Genomic DNA, 15,872 nt, shown 5'->3' on the forward strand with positions numbered 1-15,872 from the left:
AAAATTATGTATTTTTTCCACATTTAATACATAGGTATAGGGTTTAGTGATGAACAAAATGAACAGGGAGAGTCGCCTTTTCATCAAATCCAGTACTCTTCACCTTGAATTCAGAAAGTGTTGTGTTCTTGTATTACCCATCTCAGTTTTCCTTAAGCTGACTTCCATCACTGAACTCAACGCCATATTTAAAGACCACTTTAAAACAACAACCGTTGTTTTCATAAGATGGAACTCAGGGTCAGCAGATACAGTGATAACAGGAGCGGTCCCAGAATTGAACCCTGTGGAACACCATATGCTCCGTTATATGTGAATTTATATTGCACAACCACTTTATTTTTTTGTTTTTTTTGCTCAACATAGTATGAATGGAAAAACAACAACAACAACAACAACAACAATAATAATAATAATAATAATAATAATAATAATAATAATAATAATAATAATAATAATAATAATAATAAAAACCGCAATGTGCCATCACAACAGCCACAGGTCTACTGAGTGCACAAAATTCCCCACAGCACAGAAAGGCCAAGCAATGAAGTGTGATCACCTGCAGCCATTGATGGCCAAGAAAAGTCATTTTTGTCATTTTTGCTTGAACTACATAAATAAGAAATATTTCGGACCTTAAAACTTTCTTGCATCAATGTATAGGCTCTTTTTTCCATTTTTATTTTCATTTAATGTAAAAAATAACGATTCAGTCATACTGTGTCCCTATAGATACACCAATAACCCCAATAACAAGAGCTAGAGGATTAACTAAAAAAAAAAAATCCCGAAATGACTCAGCAAATTACTAACAAAGAAAGCGCCATCGAGGCATGTGAGACCCTCAAACGGCAACAGACACAGGAAATGAAGGGCGCACTGAAGAGTAAACAAGCAACATACCATGAGATCAGGCACCCCGAGAGGCAGTTAAGATGAAGCCGCTTTAATGGTGCACTAAAGGATGTTGTTAGTACCCATCTGGAAAAGATTCAAACGGAATGTGACTGTTTTACTTCTAATGACCAGTGACGAGCCCTCACGCCATCATCTCACCGTGCATCCAAAGTCTTGTTAGATGATGCAATATCATGGGCACGAACTAAATCTTTCCAGCTATCTCGCCGACACAGTTATCTCTTGACAGTTTTTAAAAAAATAAATTGGAGGTGCACAAGGATACCGCTTTACAGTGACGATATGAACATAACCGGATATACATTCAGGAGGTCCCATTAGCAGCATGTATGAAATCCACAGTCAATTTCTTTCTCATTTACTTTCACAACAGCACCCACAGCATTTCTGCTGACAGGAGCAAAGGTGTGGGCTAGACAGGCAAGAAATTCTGCGGTGTGAAATCAGACATTCTCAAGCACCGTGGCAGGAGCAAATTCCACAATGTGTGCAAATATTTGTGCGCACCACTTTAGGACTCTAAGCTGTGCCTGAATTGAGGCTTCAATGAGTATCAGCGCTGCAAGGATCTGCGTCCCGTTGCAGTGAATTGTCAGTGGGTACTTAAGCGGGTTTGTTTTTCCAGCTTCTATCTGGATGTCTGAGTGCTTGGGGGAGTGGAGAGTTTGCCCAAATTCTATACCTGGGCAGCCAACAGGACAATGGGAAGTCAAGAGCAGGCATCAAGTGGGATTCTTGCGGTATGGCTGAAAAGTGCTTGACAGATCACTTGAGGGACTATTACGACAAACAGAAAGACATAAACAAAAAGGCTTAGATCCCTTGAAAGGCACAATGAAAACACAAGTTGTTCTTTTTTTTATTTCCTTTTTAAATAATTGAGAAAAACATGCCCGTAAAGCACAGCCTAAACCAAAATCAAGCTTGTTTTTTACTGCCCAATAAAGCAAATAAAGTATGTCTTGCTGAATGGAGTAGTTCTTTTCATTTTGGCATAAAAACTGTTTAAAAAAAACAAAACAAAACATTTTGTTCATTTTTCTTCTTGAAGGTGCTTTGTGGAGTTAGTCACTTTTTTACTCACGACTGCCACCTCTGGGCTAAATCGTAACTGCAGCATCTGTATCAAGCACATGCATGGTGCACATGCGAGTACGTGCGCTCGAATATTATTTTTTTTTTTTTAGGTTTCATCCCATTGGTGGCGGACGCGCACTAACACAACACTAAACGTCCGTGGGGACGAACATGACATCCATCCCACCACTCCACCTCTCCACCACCCCAAGAAACTTTAGGGAAGATACATGCTGAAAGACTCATTTGTAATAAAAAAAAAAAAATACAATTAAAAAAATCTTTAATGTTAAACATGTTAAATTCCAAAATAAGCCTTTAACATGAATTGTATGTTTAGTCCAAAAAAAAGAAAAAAAAAAAAAGAATGAAAAATCCAGTTTTACCATAATGGTACATGTGTCAAGTGCATCTACAGTGAATATTTGATTGTTTTTACATTATGATTAGCAGTAGCATTTGTTTACATAACTTTCAAATTGGCATTTACAAGCGATTTCAAAATAGCAATACTTTAAATAATCTTTAGTTTCATTATTTTATATGGGAATTTCTTACATTTTTTCCCCCCTCCAGTGGTTGAGAATGTGTTCACCCTTGACGTTTTAACTGTTTTACAAATATTAACATAATTTGTGATGCCATATGCACTACACTAAAAAGAGAATTGTTGAATCAATTTAAGATTACAAATCGAATTGTTGACCAACTTAATAAAATTGATTCAGTTGGCAACACAAGATTGAATTCAATTAATCTAAAGTGAACATATTAAGCTTAATGAACTTTAAACTTAATATAGTCAATGTGGATTAACGTGAAACTTTATATTCACTTTGGATTAACTTAATTCAATCGTGTGTTACCAATTCAAGTGATTATTATTATTTTTTTTAAATTGGTCACCAACTCTCTTTTTACAATGTATGACACATCCATCCATCCATCCATCCATCCATTTACTACCGCTTATCCGAGGTCGGGTCGCGGGGGCAGCAGCTTTAGTAGGGAAACCCAGACCTCCCTCTCCCGAGCCACTTCAACCAGCTCCGCCAGCGGGATCCCAAGGCATTCCCAGGCCAGGCCAGGTCATTGTCTTTTTACAATGTATGACACAATACATACATAATCCCAATGTACTATAAAGTACAGATCATATCTTGAAGCCTTTATGCTACGTGCTACTCAGATGATCAAAGATCTTAAATGCTAACTGGTTCCATCACACAAAACCAATCAGAAATTGGTGATCAATAAAACCAAGACAGGTCTTTTCATGACAGTCAGAAGTGAACTAGACGTGCGAAAAAGAGAAAGTGAGAAAAGACTTGAAGGGGAGGGGGTAGCGGTAAAAGGAAGCAAAGTAAACAAGTTTGGCGTGAGCTCGCTCGAGTCACTGGGTTTAGCAAAACATTCCACAGACTTCGAAACAAGCGGCCTTGTGAATGCACAGGGGCAGAAACAAGGGGGCTTTAAATCACTGAACAGGAACCGTGTTGAAGGACTCCAACTCAATCATAAATATCTCAAGAGTGCTCACCGTCCCACATACAAATGACAAGTTAAGGCACTACCATTCACGTATAGCATCATGGAGCAATCCATCCAAATCAAATGAATAAACATTATGAAAAGAGAGTATAAAACTGACATCAGAACTAAAATTTCTATCTATCTGTGAATATCTACTATGCTATAAAGGATTGGTTTTAAAGATCTTATTTAGGTTCTCGTGAAGAAATCACCACATTATTGTTCAAGTGTGGCTTCATTCGCTCACGAGACATGCAAGATTCAGAACAGAGATGAGAGGAAGCAATGGCGCTGGCCTACTTTTTCGCTTTTCTCATGACTAGATGGATGCTGGCGTTACACTAGGGAGACAGTGGAGGCTTTTATCCTTCCTTAATAAAATAATAATTGCTTCTTTTTATAGAAGCAAACTGAAGGGCTTGGCCTAAATGTGAAAGCATCCTGAAACTTTATTTGCCACCATGGCAATTGCAGCCTAGAAACAAACATTATTTTCAGCGCAACTCTAATCTAAAAATGCTCACTTGAAAATCGAGTTGACACTTGCTTCAATTGTGAAGCAGAACCAGAGGATGCACACAGTTGTTTTTCAGGAGCAGATTAAGCTCTGAAAAGCTCTCGGGGTAAGAATATCTTGTTGAGGCTAATTTGCTACATGGGCGCCTGCTGCGCTTTTATTCGCAAAGATCTCTGCTGATGTCACAGCGGTGCTCCCCTTCTGACTTCCTCTTTGGGCATCCTTGAGGCGTGAAATGGTCCTGCTGGGTCCCCGTAGGCCCACAATGGACACAGGCCATCTGTGTCATTTAATAGTAAGCAAGGCCTGAGCAGACCGGAACATGTCATTGGACCTCCCGCCGACGCACATACAAAAGCTTGGTTGCCACTTCACAATAACGCATTCATGCACAAGGAGGTGTGCACGTGCAAAAAAGACACAGTCACACTGCCTGTTTATGAGCACAGCTGAATAGTGTGACAATGTTGCCTCTGAATTAACCGATAAATGGAACGTATAGAGCAATGACTTTCCTCCCAGGAAATAGAATTGACAGAAATTAATCTGTGACTGTGTGCCAGCATCAGAAAACATTTATTAACTGTAAGTGAAGTTTTAAGTACCATTGTAACATTCTTATGGTTATGCAAGCATAAAAAGTTAACCACAAAATTTTATGAGGAATGTGAACACAAGTCACTTGACGGATGCGCCTCAAGCATCCGATTTTCTAATGTTTTCAATTGCCACACAAGTGGAAAAGAACTAAAAACACTCTCACATGCTTGAAATGATATATAGTATATATGGTTCTGCTTCTCTTCAAATGTTTTTCCATATAAAGCACCTTGTTGAAGCTTTTTGAATATACAGACACAAAAGTCTGTCTTTGGTCTCACAGGATATGTTGATGTCCCACATGACATCTTACCCGACGACTTTTGAGACTTCATACATGCATGGCTATGCTTTACCACCGTCTGTTGTGATTAGGGCTGGGTTCAAAATATTGATATATCGATATCGTATCGATATGCCTTTTCATATCCCAATACCGATACATAAATCCATGTATTGATATATCGATATCCGCCCAAGCCAGCTGGGATAGGCTCCAGCACCCCCGTGATCGTTGTGAGGAAAAGCAAAGATTGATGGATGGATGGATGGATGTCACAACAATGTGAATTCGTGAGTGTCAGTTTTTTTTTTGTCACTTTATTTACACAGTCTGTACTGTGGTTGTAATTGATTTAAATTCTTATTTGTTTTTATAAAGCCATGTTAAATAAAAGAGATTATTAGTGTAACTGCAATGGATTCAATTCTTAATGTAAATATTCATATTTTTACTAATGCATTAAATTAGAGTAAGAAGTTTCTACTATTTGCGGCATTGGTAATTTAGACTAAATTGACTAAATTTTGTCTAAATTAGCTACTGCGTGAATTTCTCAACTGAATTGAAGATTGTTGTGAATCGTGAATCGAATCGGGCCCTTGTGAATCGAATCGAATCAATTCTGGAAATCTGAATTGATACCCAGCCCTAGTTGTGATGTATAAAATACTTCACACTGCAACAATTGGACATCAGGGGTGGAGAAAAAAGATTTTCTGCGATTTCATATCACACAGCTTCTGTTGTGTCCCTAATACTACCGCACAAGCTAGCTAATTTAAAGGTTGACTATGTTCACAAAGAACAGCAACCCAAGAAAAAGGTGGAAAATAAACAGTGTGAAAGGGTCTATTGAGTAGTAAACACTGACACAACTTGTTGAATGGTTGGTATTGCTTATTTGGTATCCACTCAAAGATGGGTGAAATTGGTGAAGTTGCACACATGGGCCCATACAGAGTCACAAGAAGCGGACTTATTTGACTTTCGTTGACATTTCTCAACCAGTGGCAGTGGACCTCTAATTATTTCGGTTTAACACACGAGGTCTTGTTTTGAACAAAGATGCATTTACTTGGCATGTTGGTGAACATCACTGGCCACACTGATGTCCACAAATGGGGAAGCTCTCTGGATTTAGCACTGTGGATAGAAAAAGGCCTTATAGGCTATGTTCACGTTGCAGCTCAATTCTGATTTTTTCTATAACATCTCCTTTCTATTTTTCAACTTCAATTTCTCTCCAGCACATTCACATTTTCAATGTGAGACAGGTCTGGACTGCTGGCAGGTCCATCTTGAACTCGCACTCTTTTATGACGAAGCCACACTGTTGTAGTGTTTGTAGTGTAGTGTTTTGAATTGGGTGCACAAAAGGTCAGGGACTACTGGACTAGAGGACATTTTCTCCAGGCAGGGATGATGACAGATCACCATTTGCTTTTTACTTACTATCTGTCAGTTAGCAGAGATACCCTTTGACCTCTCTGAAAGTTACAATTACCATTTCAAACAGGAGGCGGGATCACTTTGGAGAATGACAATCGTGTCACATGACAATATTAATCAAGCACTTTTAGTTGATTTCAGAACTAAAAGCAACACAGCACAGAAGATTTATTGTCCATTATTCGATTAAGCAGTAAACAATAAAAGTGCAAATATCAATCACATCTGATTCCCTGAAAAAAAAGTTTAAACTGATTAAGTATCAACATAATGACATATCCTGCACAGCGCCATCTTGGCCAGTTTGGCTGAAACTTTCTGTCAGCTGTAGACTACCCTTTAAAGTTCTTATGAAATGTGCATTATAAATAAAGCTGCCTTTCCTGGCCTTTGTGAAGTACGCTACTTTCAAATCTTGCTAACAGTTTTAAAACTGCAAACTCCCCCTCAACTATCACGGTTATTAATCACGAGGCGAACTCCTATTCAGCCTCAGTGATATACTATCTATTGCCTCCTTGACTCATAGCCTTCAACTAATCTGCCTGAAAAACAACAAAGGGGGTGATTTAAGTGGGTGTCAGGGGGCGATGGTTGAAATATCCAGCGGACAGAGTGCACAAAGACGTGCATGACAGCTGGGCTTTTGCCAATGAATAATCTCAGTGTTCTTTGATACATGTTTTCCCCTTGAGCTGTAAACATGCTGAAATATGCAATGCGATCACGCGGGCAACAAGAGTACCGTCAACAAGGCTATTAGGTGTTGAGACGTGTGACTCTGGATGCGCGTAGGCTATTCCGCAAGCGTAAAACCGATGTCAATGCGTCACGAAGATTCACAGAGCACACACATGACTGCATCACATGCTGTGGTGTAAATAATTTAAATACGGTCTGTATTTCAATCGCCAAGTTATCATATGATGCGAAAGTTCACCGGCGGCAAGTAGACACATTCTAATCCGATACAAAACAACAGCATCATGATTTAATCTTATTTAGCAGCACTCAGTGGTGTAGAACCGCACTGCATTAAGATCATGTTCAAATATTCTGAGTAACCTTTTCTATTCATTTAAATGAAAACCTCTAACAGTGTAATTTAAAACTGATGATTATTATGAAGGCAGTTTTTAAATACAGCATCTGTACTAAATATCATTATTACTTTTACGCATATCATTACTGCAGAAACTACATTTACAATAATAATAGTGTGTCGTGCTATACAATGCAACTTTCTCTAGAGCCTTTTTGCATGTCAAGCCAAAGTGGTCACAAATGCGCTGATTAAGCACGTCCGTCTTGGGACAGAACAATGCGTTCCTGCACTTTATGGCCCTGAAGCATGCATACATCAAGTGAAAGAGCGTCAGGTTTTACATATACAGCATCCACACAACATGACCACTAAACACAAAAAGAAGAAGTGCTGGCTTAACAATAATGGTAAATAGTACACACCTTGGTGAGCTGCTTAGCCTTGTCAGAAATGATCAATGAATTTGTTTTTTTATGCCATGTATGTGTGACATGCTGATGTTGGGCTTCAGGCTACCGACAGTGAGATACGCTTACCAGCTGCTAAATCCTGGCCAAAGTTTGCAGTTGTTGTTGTTTTTTTTGTTTTTTTTTTAACCTACTGTGGTTTACCTCAATAGAGAGGTCAGGCCATGGGCACTGACCTTTGGTTTGGTTAGTGAAAGACAAATTCTTGAAGTATCTGAGACGATGTAACCATCACATTACTCACACCTCTTGAATATAATCACACCTATCTATTAGGAACTTTGAAGTGGTCCGAACTCGGAGATAATAGCATGCACAAGAAGGAAACTGTTATTTTGGCCGATCAATAATAGAGAGTGACTATTATTGCGTACAAAAGTCATTTACAAAGATGGCTTAATGACTTTAAAAGAGTGCACTTGTGATATTTATGCTTGGCAAAACATACAGTATATTGCTGTTGTTGTTGTTGTTGTTTTTTTTTTGTTTTGTCATGGCACATCTTTGTGAACAGAGTTAATTTTGACCACTTTTTTTTTTTGTCTGAACTGTTCATAAATCTTTAAAAACATAAAAGTAAAAACTATCTGGTCATTGTCTGCCTTGTATATGAATTGTACTATACAGTATAAATAAAGCTGCCTTGCCATTGAGTAATTTGATTATGCACAAATAAGTATTAGAGTAGGGATGCTCAATACGTCGATCAAAGGTAGTATTGGCTTATCGCATGACGTTAAATAAAAACAAACCAAAAAAATATGTCTGAACCTATCATCCAAATATGCCTTCAAATAAGGTGCTGAGCTGTGTTAGCGGCAGAGCAATTGTAGCTCACTGGTAGCGCTCTGTGCTCCTAAACCAGCGACATGGTCACCGTGCAGGTTGGATCCCCGAGCGGACTCTACCCCGCCCCCAAATAAGGTCAATCGAGGGAGGTTGTAAATTGTAAAATTCTGAGAATGATTCTAATAGTTTTGAGTAGATTGAATGCCAAAGCAGCCGCACAAATGCAAAATTGTGTCCAACTCTTTATTGTTGTCATTCCAGCGATTGTAGCCCAGAATGAAAACTCAATTGAGCCAACACATTTGCTGATACCTTTGCAGTACAAGTTAGAGTATTAAATGTAACACTAAAGTATTTTACAGGGAGTTGAAAGCAGACTAATGGGCCGGATCCTTAGCACACACACACACTACTGGCTCATTAGTTAGAGATGAAATGCATGAGGAACCATACACGCGTGCTTGCAGTGACACAGATAAAAGCTGCAGTTATCAGAAGCACAGAAGGACATGACACAAAACTCACAATAGCTAAGAGGAATACGGTATGTGAGCAAAATTATATCAGTGTCCAACAATTCCGTCAGTAGCCATCTATTGATCTTCCAGGTTGCTTTAGTTTGATCTCCTACGAGACAGTACATTATTTCCCCATGCATGTTTCAAAATGCAGCAGCAAATTGCATTAGAGGAATATCTAATCCACCCATTATGAGTAAAGTTGGATACAAAATTTTAATGTGTCTCTCTGAGATAATCATGAGTCATGCTTCATAGAAATGTATTGTAATTAAAATGAAACTGTCATTTCTCATTCTCAATCCAATTATTCTATTAAGAGGAGGTGTGTCTTAACTACAAATTTCATTTCATGGTCTGCTGCATTTTTAGTTGACAGTCTATAAAGCAATAAATCTAATCCCCAGCCATGTGAACAGGTATGGATTGAAACATTGACTTGATCACCAGGCCAATAAGAAACTACACATGGACAGACAACCAATCACACTCACACCTATTGGAATTCCTCCCAGGAAAGCCAGCCGAGTGAACCACTATATTGTCGATGACCCATGCATCACAATCTATTAGATACACATAATTTACACGTAATGGCATGCTTAATTATTATTAGTGCGGCATTACACTGATCAGCTCACTTACCCGTCAATCGGCTTTCCCAAACATTTTTGTTGATCATATCTAAGGCTCTGGAGCTGGATGATGTGTTGTGTCCACTGAAGGACTTCTGCAGAAGGAGCAGCCTGATGGAGCGAGACATGCTGCTGACACCTCCAACAGATCAGCCTGATTTAAGTCCAAACTGACTCCAACCTGTTTTGTTTGTTTCCCCTCACCTACTGACGTTGCTGATCAAGTCTGTTTGCGCACCTTCCTAAAGCTTCCACCTATACTGTTTCAATCCTTCCTTCCATTTGGATGATTGTCTCAAATATAATTTGGCTACCTGCTCTCTCCCTTTTTTTTTTGTATCGATTTCTGCCTCCTCCTGGCTCTCACTCTGCTCTGTTCCAGTCTGGACTGTACACTCCCATCTGCTGCAGCAAGCTTCAATGCGGTAACTGCTGGGACACATCCAGCTAGTGCCGCAATACTCTCATATTCTATTCTTTCCAGTGTGTGTGTGTGAATATACTTATGTGAGTAAGTGCTTTCTGACTCAAGCTTCAGTGGTCACAGCGCATATCGGAGTGCTTTAAAGGCACAACCAACGTCTCCCATCGCCATTGCATCCATTTACCTTAGCCACCTGTGGGCAGCTACACACGATTGACAGGCATGTACCTGAACAGCACAGCAAATTGTCCATTAGGGGTCACTTGGGCGAGAGAGGAGTTAACAACTCATATTCAGCATTAAGGTCTTAAAAGAAAGAGTAAGCTAGTTTCAAAGTGATTTCAGATTTTGGGGAAGGAACTGCTTTTGATTTAGATTGAACTACATGTTATTCTACCTATGGAGTCGTGGTGCACCATTTGATAATAAGACCCACTTTCCTATGACATTTTGATATCTGCTATATAGGTTCTATAAACATACAGCATAACCCCTGAGTGCATTTGTTACATTCAAGGTAATCTCCACCCTTCACACCCGTCGTACTCTGTTTACACATGGACAGCATCATTAGTAATTAATCCTATAAAGCATGAACCCATGAAATATTTGAGAAAATTAGGATTCTTTGTAAATAGAGTATTTTTGTGTCCTTCTGAACAAACCTTTCTTTTTTTTTTTTTTTTTAAATCAACTTCTACATATTTGATTCGTGTCATATTTGATACATCCGGTCACAATGCTTTAAATTCACATATTTATAACTGTCAAAAATGTAACAAAGAGACATAACACAAATATTAGTATTTCCACAAAAAAAAACAGAGAGAACATTTCCCACTCTTAATAAATATAGGTGTCTCTCCTTTCTCAATTGAGGCGATCTTGCAAGGTCGCTGGAAAAGCCACCACCTGGGTGATACTGCCCTCTAATGGATTATCTGTGCAATGCATGTGCCAGGTCATATACGTCAGGGTTTTAATGGGGAAAAAACATTATACTAATGAAGTAGAGGGCTCAAAATGTCTTGTATTTAATATTATATGTTTGGCTTTATATGGTTAAACAATAATACTGATGAAACAGATCTGAATATAATTAAAAGATGCTTGTTTCAAGTCAACCTACTAAACAAAAAAGGGGGAAGGGGTAGTCAAAGCATTTTTATAAAACTTTGCAGTGCCCCCATGCCGTACATTTCTAAATCTAAGCTATTGAACAATATCCCACAACCAAACATAACCATAAATAGCGGCTGACGTTTTCAATGGTGAAACACTTGGGGTAGAGTTCCCAAAACGAAAGACGACAGAAGTCACAGGGTTGAATAGTGCTCCTATTGTATTTTGATTACAGCATGTGATGTACCACAGCAGCCAGTGATCACTTTTCTCCGCGAGTCAGTCCTGGACAATGCTTTGAGTGTGCTAAAAACATGCAGAAACCCTGAAAATTTCCATTTGCGGTTGGCCTATCATAAAAACAAGCAGCCATGCAATGTTAAACAGCTTGCGACCAGAGGTCATTCGCCGGAAGAAACCTCGTTTGAATCAGCGCCAAATTGCACCCTATTGTTGTTAAGATTGATGTATTAATTATGAAATTCAAAAAGAACATCACCAACACGCTAGCCTATCAAAATACTCAAATTTCAGTTAGTTCCATAGGTCCTACTGGGCATAAAAACATGACCAAGAAGGAAAAAAAAAAAAAGTTTATACAAATCACAACAAAGGTTTCAACAAACCAACTTATTCAAAACTCATGACTTTAGTTAACTTGGTACAGTGTGAGCATTAGAAAAATGTGGAAGAATCATAGAATTAAATGATGTTATCTTGCAAGGAAGTTTATCAGCAAATCTCGCAGGCTCACTCATGTTCTCAGTCTGAAAGCATTCCAACAGTTTGAAATCCAGAAGAACTTAGTGACTCTCAAATTGTGACACTAGAAAGCTCATTTCGCATTTCATTTTCAACAAAAACATTGATTGATTGATTGTATAATATGTTAGCCATTGGCTTGATGTATAGGTTTATTGCGCATGTGCAGCTTTGATGAGTCTTATGCACTTTTCACATTGCCCTCAACTGCATTCTCCACTAAGCACTAACACATTCAAGCAAGAAAGCTCAGCACTCCTCCTGATTGCTCCGGCTAGAGAAGGTAATGTAGCTGGCTTATTGCAGTCTGCTGATAGCATTATGCCCATCACGGTCAATTGACTTTATGGCCCCTTGTGGTTTGCTGAGACTGATAAGGTCGGAGTCCCACATTGTTGCTTTCACTCTCCCTTTGTTTGTGAATTTGCAATTCGGGAATGACCTCTTAAAATATTATTGGAACAGGATTGGGGCTGGGTGCAGGTAAACAAACACACATCAAAATACACATATTTTACAAAGAGATCTGTTTTGCTAAGATAGCTCTCTTTAAATCACTTGATGTGAACCAAATGACTATTTTTATCCATCCATCCATCCATCCATTTTCTTGACCGCTTATTCCTCACAAGGGTCGCGGGGGCTGCTGGCGCCTATCTCAGCTGGGTCTGGGCAGTAGGCAGGGGACACCCTGGACTGGTTGCCAGCCAATCGCAGGGCACACAGAGACGAACAACCATCTGACTATTTTTAACCTGGCAAAATAGTAATAAATGTTAATGTAAAGAAGACAATATTGTCAAAAGGATCTTAAACAATAGTACGTTTTGAATACCCTCCATCTCCATTGTGGTGGGTTGCCAGGTTTGTGATGCACATGAAAAAGAAATAACTTTTCAGCGCAGGCAGTGTGAAACTTTAGAGGACAACAGAGGGCTACCTGGCAGAGCATACTGACTTGGGAGTAGAAAAACAAGGGCAGTAGGAGTTCCTTCGCAGACTTCAAACAGTGTGTACAATTCACATACAGTAGAGTGACTATCATTACAAACAATACATTTTATTTCATTCTTTACAGGGCATCCAAAAATGTGTCAGTTTCATATTGATGTTCTGCATTTGTGGTGGTGCCCAAATGTGAGATTGTTTGCAATCTCCTTTTGATGTGTATCTGCCATCAAACCAAACCCTCAATCCTTCAACCAAACTGCCTGCCCTACTTTCTACTAGTCCCACTATATCTGTCTGATAACCTCACGCTTATCTGTGCACCGAACACCAAGCTTGAATCAGACCACCCACCAACTTCAGATAAGAAAAAAAAACGTTTTTCATATGTCAGTCGTCAGCCGTGTAACACAGTCACGTCTTCCTTAAGAGCTTGTGTCACACAAAAAGAACCAATTACATAAATCATTATTATTTTCATCATCAGTAGTTTAAAGTTACAAAATCATAATTATATAAGCGAAATCTTACTAGCCTATAAAGGGAAATCTGTCAAGGCAAATAAAGGGTAGAGTGAAAACAAAGACAATCAGTTAGAGCTTCCTTCTTCCCTTGACCACTGTCATGTCATTATAGCCTATAGCTCGCCATACGTTCGCTTATCTCGTAAAACAAAAAACAAAAATATTGATGATGAACCATCTGATCAATGACATTCCAGAGTACAAAAACGGTTTCAAAGATAGTTTTCATGAACCTCTGGCAGTGAAGTAAAACCGGTTTCCTGTTGTAAATCCCCCCCTCATGTGGCTTGGTTTCCTTCTCAGCGACCCATTGAAGCACAGAGATGCCCCAAAGGGGTCTTAGATGCGATGCATGGGAAACAAGAGGAAGAACAAAGCGGTTCCTGAGGTTTTTAAACTCCTGTTAAAGCCTGCATCTGCAAATGTATTTACTGCTGGTTGAAGTGTGAAATATAAATGGAATGCGTACAGAACCAGTCTCCACACAGGAAGCGAAGGTGAGCGAGAGAGGAGGGGCTAGTGTTTTGGCGGGGGGCTGTGACACTGATGAGGAAAGCCGGGAATGTGACCTTGCACAAAGACAGTGAGTGAGTCTCGTGCTATTTATGGATACCTGGCAAAAAAGTAGGATACGGCAGTCTAAAAAAGCAGGAACAGTAACAGAAAAACAAACATCAGTCACAAGCTAAATCGGACTTGGCTTCAGGCCACTGGTGGTTCATTTCATCTTTCAACCCTCTAACATCCTCAAAGGGCATGTTGCTGTCGATTTTAGGCAAGAACAAAGTAGAGTAGAACAGAATTTAGCCAAAACTAAGATTGCCTGTGTGAATGGTGATTGTTTTCGTTGTGACAGTCGGAAATGAGAGTAAATTGGTGTTCAAAAGTGCCAATTTTGTGGATTCCAAAAGATGGTGGTACTGATGATGGCGACGATGCTAAGTCACAATATCAGCGGCTCATCTGATGTGAAAGAACATGTTTACCAAGACAAACACAGAATATAGTATCACATCTCTATATCCTAATTAGGGTTGGGCATCTTTTAATGTGTTCCTCAATTCATTTCTGATTCTGAGGTTTGCAATACTTTTTGGAGGGGGAAAAAAATGAGGGTGCAAACCAGCTACTTCTTTTTTAATGAAATATAATGAACTTCTCTATGTTTATTCATCTCAGTGGCGGACATTTTGCCACTTGATGTGGACTAACAATGACATCACAGTAGCTCACGGCTCAGAAAACAACCGATCACGGCTCAGCTTCAGAAACCACCAACATTTTAACATCTGAAAAATGTTGTGAGAACTGGAATGTCCAACACTAATCCTGATCCTAGTAAAGTAGGCTTCAACTTTGTCCTTTTTTTAAATTATTATTTTTTTTTATTATTTTCACTGACTTTGCTGTATTTCTTACCAAATTTAGCACATTTTTGTTGATTACCTCAGCCAGAGCATGGTAAGGCAGAACAATTAGTAAATTCCACGAATTATTTTCCCCGCATACTCTCCAGTAACTGATGGAAAATGTGAGATACAAAGTATAACTGAATGGATGGCTCTTGTCTGTATTGTGATTGTAATCAAATGACAAAGTGTGTAATTGTATGCTGATTAATGCTGGAATCTCCAAAGGTCCTGGTTACTTGCCCATCATTGTGTTCTGTTTATACATTTCTATTGGTTTATATTTAGATCAGGGCGTCACAGGGTAGTTGTGTAAACATTAGCTACAGCCAAGATGAAGAATATGAAGGCATCCCAAGAATCTTTCAAATGGGTGCTGACAAGCTCAGAGGCAATTAAAGACAAGTACACACATTCAGTTATGACATAATTTCATATTAAACGTGCTGACAGGAAAATGACAGAGATTGAAAATAAAATTTTTATATAGCCATCATTCCTTGTGTGAAACATCTGTATGAGTTGCAAAGATACAGCTGATTATGAGGCTTGATTGATGTTGTTTTGGTACTAAATACTTTTACTCCCATAATAATAATAATAATACTAAAAAAATCAAGCTGAAGTCAAATTCTGAGATGAAGGACCATTTTTGGTGCAAAATTATATTGAGGATTAATAGCTGATTTGGACAGCATGCATTATTCCATGCCAGTCCTGCCACAAAACACACTTAACATAACGTATCTAGCCACAAAAACACAATATTTTCCTGTAGCTAAAAGGTGCATATATCTTGTTATACTACTTATAAACCCAATAGGGCTCTGTGATCTGCACACTTGGGTC

At 38.9% G+C, this 15,872-nt stretch overlaps 1 protein-coding gene across 2 annotated transcripts in view; it reads right to left on the reverse strand.

Moving 5' to 3' along the window:
* dlc1 (DLC1 Rho GTPase activating protein) overlaps window positions 1-15,872 on the reverse strand; it is a 79,693-nt gene that overhangs the window by 40,850 nt on the left and 22,971 nt on the right. The window contains exon 1 of one of the 2 annotated variants that reach the window (XM_077524011.1): window positions 9,845-10,262. The exons of the other annotated variant lie outside the window; for it this stretch is intronic. Within the exon in view, the coding sequence (XP_077380137.1) occupies window positions 9,845-9,962 (118 nt within the window). The 5' untranslated portion in view covers window positions 9,963-10,262. Of the gene's footprint in view, window positions 1-9,844; window positions 10,263-15,872 lie in introns of those variants that run through there. 2 annotated transcript variants of the gene reach the window in all.

Source organism: Festucalex cinctus, chromosome 6 (genome assembly GCF_051991245.1).
Source record: "Festucalex cinctus isolate MCC-2025b chromosome 6, RoL_Fcin_1.0, whole genome shotgun sequence".
NCBI lineage: Eukaryota > Metazoa > Chordata > Actinopteri > Syngnathiformes > Syngnathidae > Festucalex > Festucalex cinctus.